We start from the raw sequence: 25,818 nt of genomic DNA on the forward strand, positions 1-25,818 counted from the left end.
TCCTTGCCACTGTTTTTATTTATTTATTTTTCCGTTCCAAACTGAACTTAAGGATGACACCTACATAGCTAGGGCGGTGGCTTCGTAGGAATTATTCACACAATCAATCATACCCTATTCTCTATTCTCGATTCTCTCTTCTCTTTTACATGCTTGTTCCAATTTTCTAGTCATGGGGGAGTTATATATCCCTCTCCTATCCTCATCATGTCTTGTCAAATCCTTCAGAACTCTAAATCTATCATTTTTAGGTTTTTTTTTTCTTCTAATTATTCAAATATATATTAATAATATATGTGAATCATTTTTTTGGTACAGCAGAAAAATTTTACTATAAAAAATGAAAAAAAAAAATCCTTACACTATGTTTCTACAATTTCTCTGCTCATTAAATAAAGTGAGGATTGGATGTATTGTATGTAAATAATTTGTTTTTAATTTAATATTTACTTGATAAAATACTAAAAGATTTTTATAGAAAGATATAGTAAAAAGAATATAACATCACTTTAAGTGGTACTGTGGGGCATGTGGCACCCACAAATCTAAACTGGATGATCATTATATTCTCAACCTTCTAAAGTAAATATTTCTTTTCATCTGGGCCACCTAATGACGTTGGTTATCAAACTTCAATTCTTATTCATTTGGGAAACCATTTAAATTAATGAAACCAGAATAAATATTCCGCAGCCAATCATGTAGTACAATTATTCCGATTCTCTGCTCCTACCTATGCCTAAATTCTCAACTGTTATATTAACTATTATTTAAAAAACTAAAGGCTCAATAATTCTCGTATTATTAATATCAAGTTATTATATTCTTACACCTAATTCATACATCGCAACAAAAAAAAAATGGGTCATTATTTTCTAACTCTCTTTTACTTAATTTTTTTTCTTTCTTGGCATTTCTTATCACCATGTGTTATATTGTTTAATTTTTTTCTCTCTTCTACTTTTTCCCTCTTCATCAAGTTTGAAATATCAATCTTTAAATAAAATAAGAGGAAATTTTAGATAATAATTAAAAAGTATGAGATTTTAATGATAGAAATAAACATCGGAGAGAATCTAACACAATGTTTGGTATTAAGGAAATGGAAGAAAAGAGAAAACAATAGAAATGAAGTGTTGAGAAGTGTACAAATTAGATCTGTTTGATATGAAAGAAGAAAAAAAGAAATGATTTTTTTTTAGTGGTCAGCACAAAACTTCTTCACTAAAGCCAGAGAAGTGTGGAAAATTATGTACGACTCCAAAAATGCACCACTTCGGTTATGATTATATATATACATAATGGATTATTTTTATATATACATATATTAAAAATGAAAATAATAAATAAAAATAATTTTATAATAAATAATAATATAAATAAATAAAATAATGAAGATATTTCTATTTATTATTTTTAATAAAATTATTTCTTAAAAAATTAACTTCCACTCTATTTTTAGTTCTTTTTATTTTTTACTAAATAATTTTTATTTTTAATCTATTTTCCTACGCATTCTTTTCCCATACTTCTTTTTTCTTAATATTTTTCTCTATTTCTTTCCTCTTTATTAATTACGGTGTAAGTGAAAATCTCGCACAAAGAATTTTTTTTACTTTAGAGTAAATCTTTCAAAATTATATGCATGTTATTATATTAGTTTTTAAATTTTTACAATTAAATAATTCATTTGAGGATTAATATCATTGAATTAATTTTCTAAATATTTTATTACCAAAACAATTTTTCAAAGATTTCTATTTATGTATATATCCTCTAAAGTCGTGCTAGAAGAATACTAGTGTGGAATTTGAATAAAATACATAAGGTTATATATTATTATTCAGCAATGATGATTTTGGATATTTTTCTCTTTAATAAGAGTATTTTTAAGATTTTTTTAATATTTTATTTCTTCAATCTATTATTTTCATCTTGATTTCTAAATATAATTTAAGTTTTTTAAAATTATTAATAGCTAAAAAATTATATCGCAAAATAAAATTATTTATCATAATATAAGATATAATAATAATAATCATGTTGTATACCTTATTTACTTTTTTTTATTCATTATTTGATTTATTTAATTTGTTAAGATTTATATTTTTCTTCTGAGGTCTTTCTATTGTCTTGTACAACTATTTAGTGCATGTATCTATTAAAATTTGCAAATTCAGGTTTGAATAAATTTTATTCACAAATTGAATTTGTAAATTCATTTTTTTTCTTTCAAATCGAATTTTAAGGTAAAATTCAATTTTATAGTTAGACATAATTGAGAACCAAACAATATTTTTCAATTTCAATTTTTTAAAAGTAAGTTGAGAATATCAGAACTTTTCAACTAAAAATCAAACATATCTTTACTTTGTCAAGGATAACTATAGTAGAAGATTAAAGAGCAAGATATATATGTATGTGCCTGTCCTGTCATCCATTCATATACCTCTCACGGCTTCTTAATAAATGCTTAAATTCCCATCATTTCCACACCTCTCAAGTAGTATAGTAGCATCTAGTTCATCAATAAGAATAAGGGCCCTTTGTGTTTGTGGGACTAATTTTGCCTCTGTGCTTGAGAACGCGTGAGAGACACCAACACAAGCAAAAAGCCATCAAATGAACTCTCCCTCTTTAACCCTTAACCTCGTTATTAACAACAACTTAACATGTAATTAACATGTTTTAAATTATTATACTACTACATAAGAAGGACCGCATCATCAGAATTCAATCTCTTTGCCTCAGCTTTCGGTCATTAGGACATAACCAATCAACAAGGATAATTTCATATGCAGAGTACTTGTATTCAAGTCATTGAAGAGTTTGCGAAAAAGAATAAAGTATCTTTTGGACTAATTTTCTCTCTCTCTCTCTTTATATATCACCATTTTCTTGTGTTTATAGAAAAATTATAAGGTAGTAGTACTTGGATAATCTTTTTCTTATTTATATGGGTCCTCTATTTGTTTTGTCTACGTATTTTTAAAGAATGAGACAAAATGAAAAATTGTTATATTAAGAAAAATTACATGAATAGGTATTTAGTGGAGAAAACAAATTGAAGATAACAGAGAGTTTCTATGAATAATATGTATAGAAATTAAAATGAGAAAACCGTGAAATTTAGAAGAATTAAAAATATATTCAATTCTATCATTTAAAAAAAAAAAATCAATTAACCCTTTTTCTGGTATAAGATCATTGATGGTATCGTTAAGTCACTCCAAATTCTGACTAATCCAAGATGCTTACAGCGTGTTTGGAGTGTTTAATACCTGTTATAGAGCTAAAACTCATGTAAAAAATAGTAGAAGATGCAGAAACTACCTTTTTCTTCTTCTTCTCAGAATTACATATGACCTGATTTCATCACTTCAACACAACTATTTATGCAACTGGGAATGATTTATTTTGCAGAGTAAAAACTCGTCAGAATAATGATAATTATCGTGTTAAAAGTAAGATTAGTGTTTTTTAAGATACTTGTAAACAAAAAAAAAAAAAAAAGTACAGTAAATCAGTTGGAGATGAAATATATATTTGAAAATTGAAACAGAAGATTTGAATATAAATGAAGGAAAGTGTAGCAGTGGAGCGTAACTAAATTGCCATGTAGGAGTAGCAATATAGCTAGCATTGATGATCATGGTGAGAGGGTATGAAAGAAAGTGTTAAATTTGTTATTGTTCTGGCAAGAAATAATTCTTTAGAAGGCTTTTTTGTTTTTGGGCAGCAAAATCCTCTCCCACTTCGGGATTCCTTCCGCTATTGCTACCTTTTAGTCCTTTTCTCGTCCCCTAAAGAGGGAGGCTTCTATAATTATATATATAGATTTGCAACAAAGCTTAAAATCATGAACTAAGCATTTATGGTAATGCATGTCATGCTAGTGCTCCTAGGCTTTATAAATGGGGCATCTTAGGCAAGCTTTTCATTATGTGGAGGGTTTCCAACTGCCCCCTTTTCATGATTGTGAATTCCCTTCATCTTAAAATTAATAACCCGCAATCATACTTGTACCAACTTTTCGCTACACACAAATCACATAACTATTGAAAATTAACCTAGTTTATTTATAGTTGTTGGTCACAAGAAATAATATTTGAGAGACTAGGTTTTTGAGATGACGCCACATATGTGAAAAACTAATGGTTGGCAGTGTTGAGAAGATGCTGCGGTGCACTTTGCAGTGTAAACTTTGATAGATGACAGTCCAGCTGATCTTGATAAGGACGGGCCCAACGACTATTGGACAACCCACCTTTAATTTCGTTTATATAAGATGTTACTTTTACATGCGCCAAACACCACCCTTTTTCAGGGTCCAAGTAAGGACAACTGCCACCAGATTATTGTACTTGGATTCCTCATCATCCTCTATACTCTATAAATCCTCTAAATTTAATGCCTAATTCTCCACTTTCAAAAAATATCAAAACAAACATGTCCTTAGACGCATGAAAGATGTGTAACATAGTTTGACATGGAGGGGTGAAGACTGTTACCGTGATGTAGTGAATGGTGCATGAATCTACCACACATATAAATGCACAGTTGAAGCGTTTAAGAAGGGATATTTAATGGTTTTCAATAGAGGTACACTGGCCCTGTCTCTACTGTGTATTTTCTTAGCCGACAGTAGTACTACGGAGAAATGAAAGAGACTTGCATATTATTTTCCAGCCGAAATCTGATCCAAAGTGGAGCCTGCACTTGTATATTTTTTTTCAATAAAAAAAGGAAGAAGGTTCTTTCCATTTTCATTTAAGTGTATGTTGTGTCTCTCTTTTCCAAGTTGGGTTAATTTAGAAAATAATTTGATGAGCAATAAGCATAGGAGTAGGATGTAGTACAAAGTTGGTTCATTACTTAATGGATCTCAAAATGCACTTGATGCGCAGACAATTGAACCCAATAAGAATTTGGGTAGGGCATAGGCCCACGTTGTGCATTGTTATTGTTAAAGTCTTTGGGGCACTCATTTACAGCACTGTGGCTGGATGACTTTAACTGAAAAGGTGGCGGCGGGTATATATATATATATATATATATATATATATTATTCACTAAACTAAACACAACAATTCACATGTCACATGTCACAGCCGCATATGTAGAAACTAGAGAGTTAAAAAACACAAGGACCTGCAATTCCAATGGCTACAAAAAAATTACAAGTTTCCATTTTCCATCATAACTATCTCTTAAAAATGGGTTGAAAACGACAAATCTATAATAAAGTGATCAAAACCAACGCATTTGAAGTGAATCTCTTGTTTGTTTAATCAATATTCACACTTTTTTAATTCATTTTAAGGCTTCATACTTTATAGTTCAATCATAAATTGTTGAATGTTATAAAATTCATTTTAAAAGTCACGTCTAAAATAAAATTTACTTAGTAGATAGTGTATAAATCTTTACAACAATAATTTATTTTTTCGTTAGTTTAATGTAAAACATATAATTAATTAGTCTAGCTTAGTTAATAGAGTAGGTTGTGCGAATGTCGTAAATTCTTTTGTATCAAATCCTTCGATTCTTGTATAAAAAAATGTAAAACATATAATACTTGTATGTGGATTGTTATTGAGATAATTATCTGCCTCAGAGTCTAATTCCCTTGGACAAATTCACACGCATATGTACTATTATTGATTTTTTTTTTTTTGCCGAAGATAAATGACGGTCCTTTTATTCTATATGTGCGTCACAATTACAATAATTAGAGCATGTAGGAGAAAACTTCCATATAACAGTTGTTGGAATGGACTTCATGGAGAATGATTCATGGGGTTTGAAACTTTTTCCCACTACTGATTTTTCTCGAGAATTCATGATAGAATCTTTATTCAAAGGCAGGGACAAGTAATTGGGAAACTAACAAACTAATTTGATATAAATTATTAGAAAGCAGTAGTATCAGCAAGTGGATCCGTGGCGCAATGGTAGCGCGTCTGACTCCAGATCAGAAGGTTGCGTGTTCGATTCACGTCGGGTTCAATTCCCTGATCCGCTTTCTTTTTATGCTTTTCGATTTTCACTAATGGGCCTGATCTGCTTCCTTTTTGTTTTTCGATTTTTCTCTAATGGGCCTAATATTTCGAATAAAAAGTTGCACCGCATATTTGTGAGCAATTGGGTTCCCTCTTTCGTTTTGTTAACGTTTTTGGTTAAGCCTTAAGGACAAGTTTTGGACATTTTTGTGGGTCAATTGGGTTCTGTCGTTTGGTTGTTAGGGTTGTGATAACACCCGAACCTTTGGATCATACTTTTGGTCCTGATTACTCTACATTATTCCTTGAAATGTATGAGTTGGATATTTTATTTTCTAAAATTTTTGAAGTTCCTCTATTAATATTCAACAATGTGAAACAAATCAATGTGGAATTATTCAAACAATATTTGAGTTTAATCTTTTAATTGAATCAAATTAATCTAAAATGAAATCTTATCACACTGATATAAATTTAAAAAAAATTATGTAAAACAAAATATCCATTCATTTTTATCATTGTCATCTTATTTTATTTTATTTTTGTTATTGTTAAGCACCGAAAAAGATTAAAGCGAATGTTGTTTCACAAAGTCAAAGAGTCATAGATAGTTTTTAAAATTTCATACACAAAGTATCTAACATCTAACATGTACAATCTCAAGTACTAATTTAGAGATTTTCTCACATAAGCATTATTATCGACAGAAAATTGTTTTGAGGTAAAAAGATAGTGCTCATTTTGAGTGTGCTTCTTAAACATTTATATTTAATTAAAATATATGTTTATAAAATTTATGATGATCATGAGAGCCTTTTTTTAAAAGAAAAGATTGTAAAATATGAACTATTTCATTATTTGTTATGAAAAAAAAAATAAAAAGAAAACTTTAAATTAATTTTAACCTAATTTAACTCATTTTCAAAAAATGACTACTTTTTTTTATATAAAAAAATCAATCTAAATCAACCTATGTTTATTGCTATTGAAAATAATCATTAATAAAAATAAACTATAACCTAAATGTATTTTCAAAAAGATAAAATAAAAACATATTTTTACTTGCAAAGATTTCAATTTAATGCTTATAAATGTAGAGTCTTTTTTGTTGCATATGATCTTATTTATTGCAAGCAATAAAATATGTCCATAGGCGGAGGGTAAAAGATTTAGCTTTGTTCAAAATGACATTTGATTACCTCCCACTACTAAAACAAATGAAGCCATAACTCACTAAAAAAAAAAATTGTCATGCAGTGTGAGACTATATACATTACAACTGATATTTAACATATAAATTTTTAATGAAAATAAATTATAGAACGATATAAAAAATGATTGTATATGATTTGACTAAATAAATTTGTTTAATATAGGGATTAAAAAAAATGCTGCTAAAATTAAACTAAATTTAAGATTGACCTAATTTTGATTGTACTAAAATAAATTTTGAGACATTTTTTTATATTTTAAATAAGAGTTATATATTAAGCTTTTGTTCACGTGATTTTTTTTTCTTTATAAGAACTAATGACAATTTTTTTGTTGTTGTTGGTGGGCTTAACATTTGATCAAAATAATTATAGGTAATCGAAACTCAAAAAGGTTATGTATTACTCATATTGATGATAACTTGATGAAGTCAAGATATGCATTTAGAAGGCAAGTTACACATACCTCTATCAACTTAACACGGTAATTTATGTGAGATAGGTAGAGGATATGTTTCTTGGTCTTATAGGTTGGATATGTTGAACTGTCAAATTAATCCATGGTTGGTAACCAACTTAAGGCAGTTACAAATCACATCTTATCACTACAAATCCCTTAATTCTCAATCTATATAATTATAACAACCATATTTACTTGGTAATTATATAATAATTGTTTTATCTTGCTCTATTGTAACTTATTTAATTTAAAGATATCTCATTTTAAATATAACATTTAATATTTATTTTGGAGGGGATGCATGTATAGTTTCAGACAACTCCTCACTTTAGTGTCAAAGTCTTCTTTATCACTAAGTACAAGGAGAACAAGTCAACACTCCAACTTAACCAACACATGAAGATTTCAATAAAAATAATATCATAACAAATAAATCATCTTTGGCTCCCATAATAGTTTAATCAATATGTATAATTCAATTTTTTTAACAATTTTTTATGAATAATAATTAGTGATTTAATTAATGAATGTATGAGTCAACCAAGATGCTTCAAAGAACAAAGGCCTCTAGAATGCCGACTGAAATCACTTTGCAGGTCAAAAAGAAGAGGGTGGTGATCGAATTTAACTTTTATATTTTTATTATATGTTTTTTTATGTAATTATTCGATTACTATATATATTTATAAATTAATTAATCATTTCTAAAAAATAATACACTAGTCAAATTATTTTTTTTTATCTCATATTATGTTTTTGTTTTTGTTTTTGTTATTATTTTTCTTTTTATAACACAATTCAAATAACTAACTTTTAAGTCCTCTAACAGTGATCCAAACATTACCCATCATAACCAAACTTTCTAGTAAAATTTAAACTCAACCATTTATTCAACAATCCCTACAACTTGCAATTCCGGACTCACTTCTGCTAGCTTCATTCATGTTTTTACTCACCCAAAATGGAGGAGGTGGAATCCATTTTACTTGGAACTTCACCAAGTCAGCATCTGTGTCCACCGAAATATCAACCTTTGCTTCTTGAACAAACTTAAGATGTTACAAAACTATAATACATGGTTGGTTTGGAAATAAATTAACAAACATTAGAATTGATGAGTTTAAACTTCACACGTATAAGATTTTTATGTTTATTCTATTTGCTTTTTTAATTATGATATTCAATTAATAATACATATTATTACATGTCCATTAGTATTTTTTTCCTCAATTGCTAATATTATTAACAAAAAAAAATTATCAAATTTAAAATACTAAATATAGGTCGGTATGTTGCAGAAATATATCATCTATAGTAATATAAAATCTGTCTAGCCGTTGCCATGTGTCAAATGGAAGGTGCACTACCATTTTTTTTTACTACAGTATCTCTTATAATTTTTTCCTTTTTTATTTATTTATTGTTCAACAGCACAAGTCCATTGCCTAGTTTTTAAAATAATAATAATAATAATAAAATGTATTAAAAAGTATAAAAAAAATACATAAAAATAATTATCTTTTTTGTTTAGAATTTTATTTTACAGTTAAATTTGATTTAGTTGTATTTATAATATGTATTATTAGATGTTTGATATTAGGATAATTTTAGTTAAACTTAGTACTCAAATTTTTTTTTTCTGCCATGTCTAAACCTACCCTTCACATGTATGCAAGAATATGTAAATAACATTCTTATCTCAAAAAATTTAGACCTCGTGAAACTTGTTAGGCTCAAACTTATTTTGAATAATCATGAAATATAGTTTTGCACAAAAAAATACATCACTAATTTCATTTCAATGCATAAATATCATTAAAGTGAGTTTTTTTTTTCAACAAAGTCTTTTATAGGCTAAACGACCATTGTAAGACACTTTTAGAAACTATATACCAAAATGGGACTGTTTTGAAACATATTATACCTTTGGGACTGTTTTCATGGGTGTCGCTATGGCCTATAGCGACACCCATCGCTATGGCCTATAGCGACACCCATGACACGTGGCAATTTTGGGTCTGATTGTAAGCCATGAACGCCATATTTGTAGTGTCGCTGTAGCTGGTGGAGACCTTTAAAGAGTCGCTATAGCCTATAGCGACTCAATTCGGCTTAAAATAACGTCGATGTAGCCTATAACAACACTTTTAAAAGTATATTTAATATTTTATAAATATAAAAAATGAAAAATATTTTTTTAAAAAATGTCTGATAAAAAAGACAAAAACAATTGAAATTTTAAAAAATATAAACTTAAAAAATGAAGTAATATAATGTGAAATAAATTTAAAAACGAAAAAAAAAATGTAAAAACTGGGGCGCTATGGCCCATGACGCCTCTAAGGCGTTAGGGCTCATAGCGCCTCTCATGGAGTTTTTTTTAAAAGTATATTAATATTTTATAAATATAAAAAATGAAAAATATTTTTTTTAAAAATGTCTGATAAAAAAGACAAAAACAATTGAAATTTTAAAAAATATAAACTTAAAAAATGAAGTAATATAATGTGAAATAAATTTAAAAACGAAAAAAAATGTAAAAACTGGGGCGCTATGGCCCATGACGCCTCTAAGGCGTTAGGGCTCATAGCGCCTCCCATGGAGTTTTTTTAAAAGTATATTAATATTTTATAAATATAAAAAATGAAAAATATTTTTTTAAAAAATGTCTGATAAAAAAGACAAAAACAATTGAAATTTTAAAAAATATAAACTTAAAAATGAAGTAATATAATGTGAAATAAATTTAAAAACGAAAAAAAAATGTAAAAACTGGGGCGCTATGGCCCATGACGCCTCTAAGGCGTTAGGGCTCATAGCGCCTCCCATGGAGTCTTTTTAAAAGTATATTTAATTTTTTATAAATATAAAATATGAAAAATAATTTATAAAAAAATGTCTGATAAAAAAGCAAAAAAGAATTTAAATTTATAAAAACTTTAATTTTAAAAAAGAGGTAATATAATGTGAAATAAAATTAAAAATGAAAACAAATATATATAAATTTGGGGCGCTATGGCCCAGGGCGCCTCTCAAGCGTTAGGGTTCATAGCACCTCCCATGGCGCGTCATAATTTCACCGCAGGCGTGACCAATGACACGTTGACACGTGGCACTTTGGTTAAAAAATCAATTTTTTACAGTTATAAAATGCAGATGGTCCCCCCCTCCCCCACTTTCACTTTCGTTTTGTCCTCCTTCTCCGGTAAGTTTCTTTGTTTATTTTTTACTTTAGTTTTTAAAAATTTATTTTATTAAATTTGTTTTATTTATATTACGTTTTGGTTAATAATAATTTATACTTTTTAATTAGGTAATTATTTATTTGGATTGCTGGTGCTCGTAAGTTTCTTCATTTGAGGTAGAACATTGTTATTACCATCCTGTGTTGTGGCAATGAGCAATGTGCCTCGATACTTCCCATACAGATGAGTGCCATCAACTTGTATCAGGGGTTTACAATAATCAAATGCATCACAACACGGCTTGAATGTCCAAAATAACCTGTGAAACTGACGGTAACCACGATGACGACGATCACCAACGAAAAACTCATCATGACACAGATCATAAAAGGATCCTGGCGCAATTTCCTTCATGTATTTAAGCCACCGGGGTAAAAAAGCATAAGATTCTTCCCAATCACCAAATATTTTAACAATTGCTTTTTGTTTAGCCATCCAAGCCTTCCTATAAGATACCTTAAACCCAGTTTGAGATGTTATTCTCTCTTGGATAAGGCTAATCTTGATTGTTGGATCTTGGTTAACCATTCCTACATATTAAATATTCAAAATCAGTGATATAAATTATTATTAATATAATATTATAAGTTGAAGTTGCAGAACTTACCTTGTATAAATGATGCAATTAGCTCGGAATCTAACTTATTATGATCTTGTGACAAAGACATGTTCAAACATGTATGACGTCCACCCCATTGAGTCACTTTTCACTTGTCAGATTTCTTTGACTCAATAGCTCTCATGTACCATCCACATCCATCATGCGCATTTGGACATCTAACAACCCACTTTGTCGTTTTCGATTCAACCACATAAAAACTCTGATGCATTCTCATTGCATTTTGCTTTACTGCATTTTTTACTGCATCTTTATTCTCAAACTCCAATCCAACATATAAATCTTCGCCAATAGACCAATTATTAGCCACATCCATGCCTGGGATTTCTTCTTCATCTGGATGACTCCAATTGATATTAGTGTAGTGAGGTAAATTACCCCAAAATTAACTTCCACCTAATTTAATCATAGTAAATATATAAAATTAAATAATGTAAATTTAAACTAATTTTTTTAAACGAATAATACAAATTTTAGACAATTAAAATTTAAACTAAATTTGTCAATACAATAACATAAATTATTGAGAAATTTAATTTTCAAAAGTTACCTTCAGTAGATGGATACATTGAAATTGGTTCAACCATTGGACTTTGAACAATAGCATCTGACTCCACGTCACTATCAGATGCTTCACAATTTTCTATTTCATCTTCGTTTGATTCATCAATGCTTTCATATGACAATGAAACATGATAGTCTTCATCATCTTCGTCATCTTCATCTTCGTCTCTTGTCATCACCGGTGATCGTTCAATTGACAAATTTTCTAACGAAATTGTTGAAGATTCTGAGTTACCTATTTCAGCATGTAATTCCATTATTGGCATCACATTCTGACCGATAAAACCTTCTATCATGCATTGTACATCATCATCGTCACTCAATTCCAATGAAGAATATTTGTTCTTATCATGCTGTGAAACAACAAATCTGTAAGTTACAGATAATATAACTTGATTTGACTTAAGTTGAAATTTGTTGTGAATCCTTCTCTTTAATAAATCCAAAGTTAAACCTCGCTTAATATACATCCCTTTTTTTGGTCCCTCAAATGTTACACCTTCTGGACTTTCATACATCCTTCCAGTGTAAATATAAGCTATAATTTGATCCATAATATCTGAAATAAAATTCAAATATTAGTACAAATACATACAACTTATTTAAACTACAATAAATTTCAATCATAAATAAGAATTTAAAACTCGACTAAACAGGAACAAAGAACCAATCAGACTGATTTAGTCGATAAATAACAAATACAGTAACAAAAACAACAAATGAAGTAGAGATATCGATGTGATTTACCAGAACGCAGGGGGTATATATACTGCAACAGTCTACATCACCTATAGCGACATCTACATAAATTATTTAATAAAAATTTTAAAAAACTGAAGTCGCTATGGGTCATAGCTCCAGTTTTAAAAATATATCTAATATTTTTTAAATATAATTTTTGTTTAGAAATTTATAAAAAATAACGGATAAAAGGGAAAAAAAGGATTGAAATAAGAAAAAATTGTAAATTTTAAAAAATAAGTAATATAATGTAAAAAATAATTTAAAAACGAAAAAAAATATATATATTGGGGCGCTATGGCCCATAGTTCCACTTAGGCGCTATGGGCCATAGCGCTAGTTATAAAAATATAACTAATATTTTTTAAATATTAAATTTATTTAGAAATTTATTGAAAAATAACGGATAAAAGGATAAAAAAAGGATTAAAATAAGAAAAAAATGTAAATTTAAAAAATAAGTAATATAATATAAAAAATAATTTAAAAACGAAAAAAAAAATATTGGGGCGCTATGGCCCATAGCTCCACTCAGGCGCTATGGCCCATAGCGTCAGTTATAAAAATATAGCTACTATTTTTTATAATATAATTTTTTTTACAAATTTATAAAAAAAATAACAGGTAAAAGGGAAAAAAAGATTGAAATAACAAAAAAAATGTTAATTTTAAAAAATAAGTAATAAATTGTATAAAATAATTTAAAAACGAAAAATAAAAAAATTTAAATTGGGGCGCTATGGCCCATAGCTCCACTCAGGTGCTATGGGCCCAGCGCCTGTGTTAAAAAAATACATTTTATTTATTTTAAAATTACGTTTTTTTAAAACTTAATTTTCTTTTTATAATTATATAATAAATAGTCCACTTTATTATATTTATTTTACATTATTATTATTTTCCTTTTTTTTATTTTTTTGTTTACCCAGTGTCGCTATGGGCTACATAATATTTTTAAGCCCATCAGCTGTGGTGGACCAGCTGATAGCGACACTGATCTAGCCCAACCAAGCAAAAAAAAAAAAAAAAACCACGTGTCATGGGTTTAAAATGTTTCAAAACAGCCCCATTTTGGTAATAAGTTTCTAAAAATGCACCACAATGGTCGTTTAGCCTCTTTTACAACATAATCAACGAATCCAATTATTATTAGATATTGTCAGTCCATTAACACTCAATTTAGATAAAATTTCAAACACCAAATAATACTAAACACCCAAAAAGAAATTTAGATAAAATTTCAAACACCAAATTATACTAAACACCGAAAAAGAAATTTTTAGGCGGTAAAATCAATCAAACATGTCTAATTAATTAAAATCAACTTATGAACCCTAATTTTCTTAGAAATTATTTTATTTAACTTTTCCAAATTTAAATTATATAACTTGATCATTTTAATCAATAAAAGAAATTTGATACATTTTACCTCTATTTCTTTTCCTAAAAGAGTTCATCAAGGTGGGCCTAAATCCTTTTTCATGATTGCATAAATGATACAATATTTATATATGTACAAGGTGGTTCACTTGTTCCCTAGATCAACAAATCATATAAACTTTGCTTCAGCCTTCATGGTACGAGGCACCACTAATAACTTACATATACATAAACATATATATGGAACAAAACAGTAAGATTTGAGCACCTGTTGTGTAAACCACAAAACAGTTGAGGTTCAAAGAAACAGGTCTCAGTTTGAATGATGAATGGGAAAGGAAGGATCACATGAACGAGCAGACCATAAAGAACTAAGAGTGCGAAGACGATGAAAGTATTCCCCCATAGCCAGCAAGCCTTGAGCAGCTTGGCCATTTGTCAGGATCCGAGACATGTGCAGCAGAGTTTGTTGTCTAAGGTGATCTGCCTGTGGAAAAGGGAATAAATTTTATGTTATTTGTTTTAACACAACACTAACATTGCTGCATGCTTTAGCAGTAAACAGCATTGCAGAAGCATCACAAGTCTACCTATGGATAAGGATCATAAAGAAGTTCCATCTTATTTCAATAAATGCTGGAGTTGCTCTTTCTAACACTCTTTTGTTAATACTTTCTTTAATATTAGTTGAAAATCAATAATTTTGATAAGTTATATCATTAAATTAGAAGAGACATGTTAAACGAGATGCGAGGACCATAAATTTTGTGAATTTTAATAAATACCAACTAATAATAAAAAGAGCATTAGAAAAAGAGTGTAAAAGAGAGTGTTGCTACATCATCATTTGTAGAATTTGTTTCCCCATTTTGTTTCCTACTAATTTATTGCTCACTATTTTAATTGTGCAACTTTCAATCATTTATTAACTTGATATCTAATATCTAATGAAAATGCTAATATGACACTCAACTACACATCCACGTAAGCACGTTCATATTAGCACTCTCATTACTGCACTAACATTTTTGTTAAATATTACATGTCAAGTTAATGGAGAGGCTAAAATTACTATTAAAATAGTGGGATTAAATTTACAAAAATAAAAAATGGAGGGATCAAATTCGAGAAATGACGGTAATAAAAGTACAAGGAAAAAAATTGTAACTAAACTTATTTGAGTTAATTTTTATCTCTAGTGAGATTATCGACTACTCATGCATTTTGCAAAAGGCTTTTATGTTCATTAGTGAGGTTATCCAAAATTTGATGCAACATTACCTGGTTTACAAAACCTTCTAGTGCTTCACCTTTGTCCATGGCAGCAGCCATCTCAAACCCATAGTGTCCTACAACCAAGGGATCTGATGGAATGTTGAAGACTAAACTCTGCTGGAGTTTGTCCAATCCTAGTGAAAGAGCATCTTCAGCTTGCTGAGATGAAAGCCGGAGGTTGTTAATGCTCACAATTTGTTGATCAGTCAAAGGCTCAAGCTGAGGTACGATGATCTGGAAAGAAAGTTCAAGCATGATTGAGGTTTCCACAGTATGATTGAATAACTCTAGTTATGCATAGAATGTGACATTTTTTGGCTTCCGAAGTACATCTACAAATGAGACTTCAATTCAATCCTCACATTTCCACTTAGTAGATACACCACACAATGATGGGTAGATGCTTTTAAAATCCTCAGGAAACCACTATTTAAGAATTATCAAGAATTTAAAAAATAACAAAATTCAATATGATTGCAACATGAGAAAAACAATAAAAAAAGATAATATGGAGCTCCTATTTTGCATAATCAATGAAAATAAAATATTTTAGTACGTGGATGTACATTTAGAAGCTGTGATGGACGGGATCCTCCTATCCAAAGAAAAAGGCGTTCCACTGAGGCTTTCCAAGCACCAGAGATTAAATAAAAGACATCAGCCTTTGCAGCGTCTGCTTTCATCCTGAAAAGATTTGAGTAGTGGCTCAAGCAACTCGCAACAAGAAGATGAAGCTGCATTTCAGATGCATGAGTTTGTAATGCATTTCTCAGTTCTTCATTCCGTCTGTCTTGCTCTTCAATCCAATGTCCATATTCAAGTTCAAACAAAGTTATCCCTGCTTCACGGAGCAGGAGGACCATATTAACTAAAAGAAGTTATGTAATCACAAAATAAATGATATTTGATAATTCGGTATAAAAAAAAAGTGTGAGAACATAAGAATATTCATATCATGGAAGCAATTTGCAGTTCATCATGAAATACTTGTTGATAGAATGCAACAGAATATCAATTGCAATATGCTAATTTCGGATACTAGAAGTGTCAACTAGGCAGTTTAAGAAGTATAGTTATCTGCTACATTACATAGCAGTGTATCATACATAAACAAACAGATTATATTACTTCAAGAAGATGAAACCGTATGTGTCACGTGAGACGTACAGGAACAACAAATAATTTATGAAGGGTAATTATCCAAAAGAAGATACCAAATCAACGAACACATCCAAAGGGCAATATCCTCACACTACACCTTTATGAACATGATACCAATTGACTTCTGGAAAAAGAACATCGACAACTTATTTTGCAAAACAAGTGAAATTCAAGACTAAACATAATCCATAAGAGTTCAGGGACATAATCGAGGCAAACATAAATATGGGGCAAGCTCAGCTCACACCCCTTCATATAAATCTTTAGTGATCTTCCCTCGACAAACAAGTGATTCAGTAAAATAAAAAAAGTAGAGAATTGGTATGAGAAAGTCTTCTCCATACCGTACAATTAGAAAAACAAACCCCTATCCGCATGCTTAAAAAACCTGGCTATCTACCAACTATACTGGGTCTTGTTGGTATGAATTTAGATTTAACACAGATACATAAATGGACATAAACCACAATAACGAACGGCAGCTAAATAAAAAATAAAAAAGTAGTTCACAAACAACTAAGAAAAGAATATTTTGAGGAAGCATAAACTGACATTATAAATCACAAACCTGGGTTTATTGTTCCAGATGATCCCATGTAACTGACATCTACTGCACTGCGTATGTATAAACCCTGAAAGTATACATTTTAGCATATGCTTGCTTAAACATAACACATTAAAATAAAAGGCAGAAACAAGAATGATGATTTTTTAGTTAGGATCACCTGCTTTCTTGCTTTCTCAATCTCCAGCTCCAATTGCATGAGCTTCACACGGCTTGTTTCTAATTGTTGAACATAAGCCTGTGAATTACATAACTAAGAATCAGATTATAAACCCTGCCTAGCTTCCTAAAAATTCAGTTTTCCAACCTTCTTCCGCAGCCGGCATTTCCGAGCAGCCTCGCGATTTTGTGCTAGACGTCTTTGAGCCTACACATAAATAGTCATCAACTACAATGTCGGAGACTCAAATAAGAAGCATTGATGTTTGCTATCAAATCTCCAAAGCATTAATTTCAGCATCTTATCTTATTCACATTCAAATGTGTGAAAGAAACCAATATGAACCCTTCCAAGTCATCTCCAGATATTAAGTGTCTATTTGGATGTAAGTTTAGAAATATTTTTGAAAGCTTCTCTCTACAAATAAAGAGTTTTTTCATTCTCAAAAGCATTTCTAATTTGTATCCAGGTTCTGAAATAAAGCATGGTATGATGAGCAAATACATAAAAGGAATATACATAGTGATGAAATTTCAGTACCTTCCTATCAGCTTTGTCATTAGACTCTTGATCATCTCCAGAAGGTTCCCTTGATTCATTAGGAGTACAATCAGTCTGGACAAATAAAATTCAAAAGACTGTTTTAAACAAGTTTCCCCACAAAAACAATGCTAACTTACTAACAAAAGAGAAATTCCTACATTCTTACCCTGTTCTGCATGCTAGGCTTCATCATTAACATTGGGGAAGCAATTGAATTCAGGCTGCCATCAATTTTAAAGCTGTCCCCCCACATGTTCACTTGATGGAATGGATCATATATACCCATCCTTTTCACCAGGACTAGTTGAGTTGATGAAGAGTTCATATACTAAAAATCATTCAAAAAGAAAACTCATCTCAAATTGGAGATTGAATGCAATGTAGACAAGAAAATTGGAATCTGAATGAAACCTCAACATCAGAAACAGCAAGATTGAGAAGTTTTCACATGGTTAATTTTCTTAAATCTCTAGGATTATCCAAAGGAAACAACTATTTTCTAAATAATACTAATGAAAAACAAAAGAACATATGTTTGACGCCACTCATAAGCAAAACTTGACATGATAAACGAAATTAAATCATTGAAACCAATTAATAGGCAGATTTCTCTTAATTCTGACCTTCCTTACTACAAAAAGAAAAAAAAAATTGCATAATAGAAAATATAGGACTTAATAGTTCAATCCTAAAATTGTAACAAAGAAGAAAGTCAATATAACCGACTAGTTTCATGTTAGGTAAGTTGAAATGGTAACCGAACCTGGCCAATACAAACACAGCTGGGAACAGAAAGCCAAAGTGTAGTTAGCTAGCTTGATAGAATCTGCAACCACCGATATTACTATTAGTCCATGACAGACCCAAATGGAATGAATCCCCAAGAAATTTTATATATACACACTACCATTATTTTCCAGTATGCCAACAAACTGTGAAAAGCAACGCACTGACTGAAGGAAAGAGATTAAAGTTTAATTCTAAAATAACAAAACATCATTATCTAATAGAACAATTTTTTTTTTTTTTTGTACAAGCTTAAAGAAACTCTACTTTGATGTGTCAAGTTGCTAATGTAAAGTTGATATGTTTCCACTCTAAGGGAAACACTAGGGTCTAGGAAAATTCAGCAGTGCATTAAAAATCAAAAGGAAAAAACAGAGAAGAAACTACCAAGTTCACGGCTTTTCTTATTCGGTTGATAGTGGTCTTTGACTAACATGAGTTGTTAAGATATTGCTTCTACTTTCAAGCACCATAAATATATAATTTTGGGAAGCATATTAGGTCCTATTCTGGATTTTATTTTTGGTAATGATAATTTTATATCAGGAGAAGGTATGACTTTCTTAAGATTAGAGTCAATTATTAGTTGTTTAAAAAAAATTCAGTAAAATTATGAATCATCAATTTCATTTCAGTGCAACTATCATATTTTAGATTTAACTATTCTCAGGGGGAAAAATGTGAGAAATAAAAATTTAAAGATACTTTAACTTGAATTAATAGTATTTTTAAATAGAAAGAACATAAAAAGAAAAAAAAATTATGCATAAAGATGTAATTTTTTTTTTCAGTTGAAATCATTGATCATACTTACATTGGATATGACTATTATAGACAGTATTTTTTTTTTTCCAAATAATTATCTCAATTAAATATTCAAGAATCAAACTAATATCACTGAAATAAAATAACTTGATGTTAGTTAATCCATGCATTTAATAGTGATGTATTTTTTTATTGGATTAAGAGAAAGAGTGGAAAATTGACTCTAAGAAATATATATATATATATATATATATATATATATATATATATATATATATATATATATATATATATATAAATCTTCCATTCTTTCTTTAATTCAGAATTTAAAATTTCTTCTCTCATGAATTTTATTTCCTCTGTACCAATTAGAGGGTAAAGTGCCCCACTTCATAAAATTAACTCATTTTTAGTCAAGGGCTAATCTGTCCTCACACTATCACTTCAAAATATTTTCTCACTATAAAGGAGTGGTCAAACTCACAAACGTGTGAATAATTGGGTCTCCTCACCATTCCACATATTATAGTTTTGCACACTTAATTTTTAATATCAAAGGGATAATTATTAATTACCCATTTATATAAACAATATTAATTTATCGAGAATAAGCAACAACTAAATTAATTATCCACCACCACTAACCATGGCACTCATACTAGGAAATAAATTTCCAAAATTAGAAATTGAGTTCTTCCTACATATTATACAAGTATAGAGAATCCAAACAAATGAACAATGAATCATATGTATGACCAAATATTATTAAGGACCTTATCATGTTAGGTTATGAAAGGAAAGTATCTAATTAATTTGTTTAACAAAAGTGATACCAATGCACCTTACACCTCAACTTTGATAATAAAATCAAAGTAGAATTAATTGTCTTGTTGATGATACCCATCCCAAATGATCAACCCGTAGATTCGCCCAAAGTTGTCCCTTTCCACCTCACATGAAAAAGGTATATTGTGCTTCACAAACGACACCCGAAAATGCTTTTTTGTAAAGAAGATAAGAGATTTACTTAAAGTAAACAAGGTTGCTCCTTTATTTCATTCCTTTTTCTACCTCTTTTTCATCACCAAAAAAGCGTTACAGTGAGCTCAACTTAACCAATAATTTCCCCTAGCTTCATGTGTGACATCAAGCTCATATCTCATCTGCATTTCATGTGAATTAGATATCTGTACCAGACTGCTGCATATATCCCTAGACAATCGCAGCAAAACGAAATATTTCAAGTTGTGATCCTGAATCTTAATGATAGCTATCGATGGAGTTATTATTTTATTTTATTTCATTTTTGCACCTAGTTCAGAGGGTGGGGGCAGAGGGATTAGCTACAAATAAAGCCATTTCTGTATAAGAAAATGATATTATATTATATTGGAATAAGATAATCAAAAACGATATTTTTGAAAGAATTTTACGATCATGCACAGTTATTTTATCAAAAAAACAATATTACTATTAGTATGTATGATTTTTAAGATGATTATGGTAAAAATAAACAAATTTACTATACCTAATAATTTATGATTAAATGATAATGTAAAATTATTTTATACCACCGGTATATAATTTATTTTTCTTATTAAAAATATATAATACTTTTTCTTATCTTTATTATAAGGTACTTTTATTCAAAATTATGTTAGTTATTTTTATTTTATTTATAAAATAAAATCATAATGTATCAATCTTATTCTTTTTATTTATCATTAAATTTTTATGAGAAGTGAAGATAAAGTTAATAAATTACAATAGGGAAATTTAAAAGATGAAAGAGAACATTTATTTTTCAAAAAAAATTTCATTATTCAACAATTAAAAAATGTATATTATTACAATCTTTAATAGGAGTAAAAGATTAAAAAAATTAATTATTTTATAAAAAATTATAAAGTGTCTTAAAAAAATTCATATGTTCTTCTAAACTGTAATTTATAACAGGGATTAGAGAAAAGTTCTACCTTTCTACATGAAACCACGTGTATTATATCTAGCAGTCAATTATATATGAATTGGGTAGGATTACCAAAATAATAAAGTTGTTCTTTTAAATATTAAATGTATATTCAGATACAAATTTGAATATTATAATCACTTTTGATATATCTTATCACGTACAAACTTATTTCCGACCGTATTTTTTTTAATGAGTAATTTCCGACCATACGTGATTATAAGAAAAGGCTAAAAAAATATTTTCTTTCTTTTGTTAACCTTTGATCATTTATAATTAACCACTTGTATAGGTAAGATCGCTTGGCCACACTTTTCGACATATGTGACCGACAAGCATGGCCGAACGGATCGTTCCAGGAATGGTACTTAACATAACTCACTGAACCAGGTAGCCAACACTTGATCGGCTACAAAATAGCTGAAGTCCCGGGTGAAGTAAACCGTCGAATCAACAATCTCTCCTAATCAAAAATTAAGGGTTAATCACACGGATAAGTCAATTAAGGACGTATTACCTAATAAGGTAATCCCGCTGTAGGTCCATGGAGGGCAGGGCCCATTAATGTCACTATAAATAACTCACATCTCGAGATAACGTCACTGTTCATTAATTGTTATCGATATTCGTGCGTGTCTTGACTTGAGTGTCGGAGTGCCTTTTGCAAGTACCCTTCCCTCACCGGAATATTCACTTGGAGCTCTCGTTCGACCTTCAGAGTACGAGAAGATTACTGCGTGCCTTTCAGACAGGTACACCACTCATTACCCATTCTTATTCAATTTTTCAACGGAATAAATTATATCCACCTATCTTAATGGAAATGTTGTAACAATAATGCTCAAATCACTACTAGAATTTATCTTATTACATACGATTTTTCCTAAGAATTTTTCATAAAAATTTGCAGGAAACGTTGTTCTTGCGAAATTTTATTGCAGGTAATACCTTCGTAGATAATATTTTTTTGCGAATTTTAAAATTCGCAGGAAACTTTCCTGCGAATTTTTTCACAAGAAATTTTGCAGGAATATTTTTTACCAAAAAAATTAAAGAAATTACTATAAATTCTATCAATAATTTTTCAACTTTCAAATGCTCACAATGAATTCATCCGAAGCCTCCAACATGTGATACATAATCTTTTAAATTCTAAGATTGTAGATTATAAGCCTAACACTCAACCATATAAATCAACTTGTAAGGTAAGTGTTGCCCCAACTTATATACTCTTTAATTGTCTTATTTTCAATCGATGTGGGACTTGAAGTTTTTTTAAAATATTAAACTTATAAATTTAAATATTTTTTTTTATTTTTCCTGCAGATTAAAATTTGCAGAAAAATCCGCAGGAAAAGTTACCTGCAAAATTTTTCTACCATTTAGTAAACATTACTTGTGAATTTATTTTTGCGAGAAAATCTGCAAGAAACAAAATAAAATTCTTACAATATTTTCTGCAAATTTTTACCATTGAAAAAAATTTCTATGATTATTAAAATTGTAGCAAATTTTGTAAGAAATATCTGTAAATTATTTTTCGCAAATAAATTCGTAAAAAATTTCTACGAATATTTTTTTGTAGGAAAATTTGAAAAAATTTCTGCGAATATTTTTTTACAAGAAAATTCGCAAAAATTTCTGCAAATATTTTTTTGCAGGAAAATTTGCTAGAAAATGATACTTTTCTAGTAATGAATTAGCATGTATCTGACGAGAATCAATACTAAATGGAAATAATTTCCCAAAACTTGAAACAAAAAGAATGTTATATATTCATGAATTCATCTCAATATTTTCGAATGTAAATTTAAATTCTGAAACATGATCCCCATATTGATTTTTTTTTCTTCTAATAGCAAGGAAACTTTTATTAATAAAATCAAGCAGTGTATAAAGAAGATGCATGCAAAAACATAAATGAACATAAGAAGTGATTAGTGCAAAAACACGTGATTAATTTTACGAATCCTATAATGCTTATGTTATAGATAATACATTTTTTGAAATAATTTGTCTTAAAACCATTAATATTCTTTTCATCATCATCCATTATGTATTCCATATGCATTCTAAGAGACAAAAACCCCTCCCAATGCATCCATGATGTTGTTTTCTTATGAAACCACAACCAAGGGGTTTATAATTCAAGAATTCACTGAATAAATAGACTTTTTTTTTTCTCGTTTCCGGCAAACTGCAAATAAGTTTGGACCATTAAAATTGGACCAATTATGAGAAATTTGAATAATTAGACTAGTTTTATATATAAATTCAAACCTCATTACTTTTATTGTAATATATATATATATATATATATATATATATATATATATATATATTCATAATTTTAACTTAAAACCACTAATTAATTAAAGTGAAAATTTGTTTATACCTTAATACAAAACATAACATAATTTTGATTCGTGTCAGTGATAAATGCAATCCGATTAAAAAATTTACTAGGAATAATTTATAACTTTGTTCCAAATAAACCTTTTATAAATGATATCCTTTCGGCCTCTCCTCTACCTTACGTTTCTTATATATTTTGATTTGTTGGACTGCAAATCCCTCTTCGATAGTTTGAGTCGAGTACCTTCGGTTCAAACTGAATTTGACATCACCTTTGTTTATTACTAAGAAATCTTATCTTCTTTACAAAACTGTGTGGTTAGTTTTATTATATGATCCTCATGATAGTTTCCAATTTTTATTTGATTCCCACTAGTATTGACTTACTTATTATCAATGAAATGATACGAGTTTCTCTTTGTCAAAACTAAATGATATCTAACTTATTAAAAAAATGTTTCTCTAAAATTTTGAAATAAAAAGTTGGTGATTGATTCATATTATGGTGTCCATGTTTGATCAGTCTTGTTCCTAGGCAAACCCTAGCTAAATGGTAGATATAATTAATGTTGTATTATGAGTACCAGCTAGGACATGGAAGGTCGGATTACGTCAAATTTGCTTTAAAGATATAGAAAAGAAAAAGTTAAAAGTAAATTAAGACATAACTACTTTGCCTAGTGGTGCTGCATGATACTCATTTGCTAATTAATGCTAAGCCTTTTTTGCATATATACCCCACTACAAGAATTTCTCCACTACGTATAAGAACGTGATATGGCTTCTAACTTGTAGTAGCATGTGGGTTACACTCACAGTAACTTTATTAGTAAATTTATTGCTCCATAACAATTCTGTCTTACAGATAATACAAGATTTGTATGATTTATACATTTTTTTTCAGTGTTCTTAATAACTTACAACTTTTTCTCCCTGTTATATTATTCATAAAATTTCCCAGTGTACGTTCTTTATGACTAACATTTTTTTTTCTGTTATATTATTCATCTGTTTATATATTTTAGACTTAAATAAGTTTTTAAGTTTTCGCAAAATAAAATATTTTTTTCAGTCCTTTTATGTATTTTACAATTTTACTTATATCGATTATATGTAGTTACTTGATGTATGTTTTTACATTTTGATTCATATTTTCTTACAATTTCAAAGTTATTTATATCAATATCAATTACATCACTTACATGAATATGAGTCATGATATTTTATTTATACAAATGAATGTTAATTTTGACGAGACAAAATGTGTTAGATTTGTTGGACTAGTGATCAGAGCCGATAAATTATAAGTTTTGGTTTTAAATCTTAGGTCTGAATTAAATGTGGACTTTTTAAAGTTGAATATAATAAAATTTGTATCTTAAACAGGTTTAAATTAGGTTAGTCTGGTTCAACATAGTTTGCTTCTTTATTAAGTTTTAGTAAAAATTAAAGAGTCTAAAAGTGATAATTTTAAAGAACTAAAATAAATCATCTAACTAGATCAAATACTTAAAAAATTTAAGCTAGTGATACATTCACATCCATAATAACCTTTTTTTTTTCTTTGGAAATATATGTGTGTTAAAAAATGTCACTATACAGTGATGAACAAAAGCACTTAAAAATGTTATTACCAGAAAAGTGTCATTTTTTTATGAATTTTTTTATAAAAATATTCGCAAAATTTTTTGCGAATTTTCTTGCAATAATAATTTTGTAAATTTTTTTTACAAATTTATTTGCGAAAAATAATTTATAGATATTTCTTACAAAATTTTTTATGAAAAATAATTTACAAGAAATTTTTGCAAATTTTGCTACAATTTTAATGATCATAAAAAAAATTTCCATGGTAAAAATTTGCAGAAAATAGTGTAAGAATTTTATTTTGTTTCTTGCAAATTTTCTTGTAAAAATAAATTCGCAAGTAACGTTTACTAAATGATAGAAAATTTTTGCAGGTAACTTTTCCTGCAAATTTTAATCTGCAGAAAAAATAAAAAATATATTTAAATTT

At 28.8% G+C, this 25,818-nt stretch overlaps 3 protein-coding genes and 1 non-coding gene across 6 annotated transcripts; 1 reads left to right on the forward strand and 3 right to left on the reverse strand.

Moving 5' to 3' along the window:
- The first annotated feature begins 5,937 nt into the window (after positions 1–5,937).
- Positions 5,938–6,009, forward strand: TRNAW-CCA (transfer RNA tryptophan (anticodon CCA)). Its single transcript has one exon. It is a non-coding gene; the product is annotated as a tRNA-Trp (tRNA).
- A 4,733-nt stretch (positions 6,010–10,742) lies between these two features.
- Positions 10,743–14,186, reverse strand: LOC145951749 (uncharacterized). Its single transcript, XM_083063711.1, has 3 exons — positions 12,088–14,186; positions 11,526–11,933; positions 10,743–11,448 (listed from the first exon to the last, which is right to left on the reverse strand). Exons 1-2 carry the CDS (start codon positions 12,653–12,655, stop codon positions 11,923–11,925), a joined length of 579 nt encoding a protein of 192 aa, XP_082919837.1. The 5' UTR covers positions 12,656–14,186; the 3' UTR covers positions 10,743–11,448; positions 11,526–11,922.
- LOC145952173 (uncharacterized) lies at positions 10,991–11,446 on the reverse strand. The gene has a single exon (XM_083064397.1). The coding sequence runs from the start codon at positions 11,444–11,446 to the stop codon at positions 10,991–10,993; it is 456 nt and encodes a 151-aa protein (XP_082920523.1).
- Positions 14,187–14,294: 108 nt separating the features above from the next.
- LOC109814801 (transcription factor TGA7) lies at positions 14,295–19,215 on the reverse strand. 3 transcript variants are annotated; one of them, XM_020379311.3, is made up of 10 exons: positions 19,100–19,215; positions 18,690–18,752; positions 18,093–18,254; positions 17,924–17,998; positions 17,531–17,590; positions 17,384–17,461; positions 17,227–17,290; positions 16,064–16,335; positions 15,504–15,731; positions 14,295–14,709 (listed from the first exon to the last, which is right to left on the reverse strand). In XM_020379311.3, the coding sequence occupies exons 3-10, from the start codon at positions 18,249–18,251 to the stop codon at positions 14,536–14,538; spliced, it is 1,110 nt and encodes a 369-aa protein (XP_020234900.1). In that variant the 5' UTR covers positions 18,252–18,254; positions 18,690–18,752; positions 19,100–19,215; the 3' UTR covers positions 14,295–14,535. The 3 variants fall into 3 exon arrangements, with proteins under 3 accessions (XP_020234900.1, XP_020234899.1, XP_082919836.1); XM_020379310.3 differs by lacking the exon at positions 19,100–19,215 and adding an exon at positions 18,834–19,035; XM_083063710.1 differs by lacking the exon at positions 19,100–19,215 and having other exon boundaries at positions 18,690–18,830.
- Between the last annotated feature and the right edge of the window lie 6,603 nt (positions 19,216–25,818).

Source organism: Cajanus cajan, chromosome 9 (genome assembly GCF_000230855.2).
Source record: "Cajanus cajan strain Asha chromosome 9, NIPB_CcT2T_4, whole genome shotgun sequence".
Taxonomy (NCBI): domain Eukaryota; kingdom Viridiplantae; phylum Streptophyta; class Magnoliopsida; order Fabales; family Fabaceae; genus Cajanus; species Cajanus cajan.

What these genes read in the sequence shown, in the direction of transcription:
- LOC109814801 (XM_020379311.3), bottom strand. Translation starts at nt 18,251, where the DNA reads ATGAACTCTTCATCAACTCAACTAGTCCTGGTGAAAAGGATGGGTATA. An exon ending in TTGAGAAAGCAAGAAAGCAG is followed by an intron (nt 17,291 to 17,383) that starts GTGATCCTAACT and finishes GTATACTTTCAG; the next exon opens with GGTTTATACATACGCAGTGC. An exon ending in GTCCATCACAGCTTCTAAAT is followed by an intron (nt 15,732 to 16,063) that starts GTACATCCACGT and finishes CTTTCTTTCCAG; the next exon opens with ATCATCGTACCTCAGCTTGA.
- LOC145952173 (XM_083064397.1), bottom strand. Translation starts at nt 11,446, where the DNA reads ATGGTTAACCAAGATCCAACAATCAAGATTAGCCTTATCCAAGAGAGA.
- LOC145951749 (XM_083063711.1), bottom strand. Translation starts at nt 12,655, where the DNA reads ATGGATCAAATTATAGCTTATATTTACACTGGAAGGATGTATGAAAGT.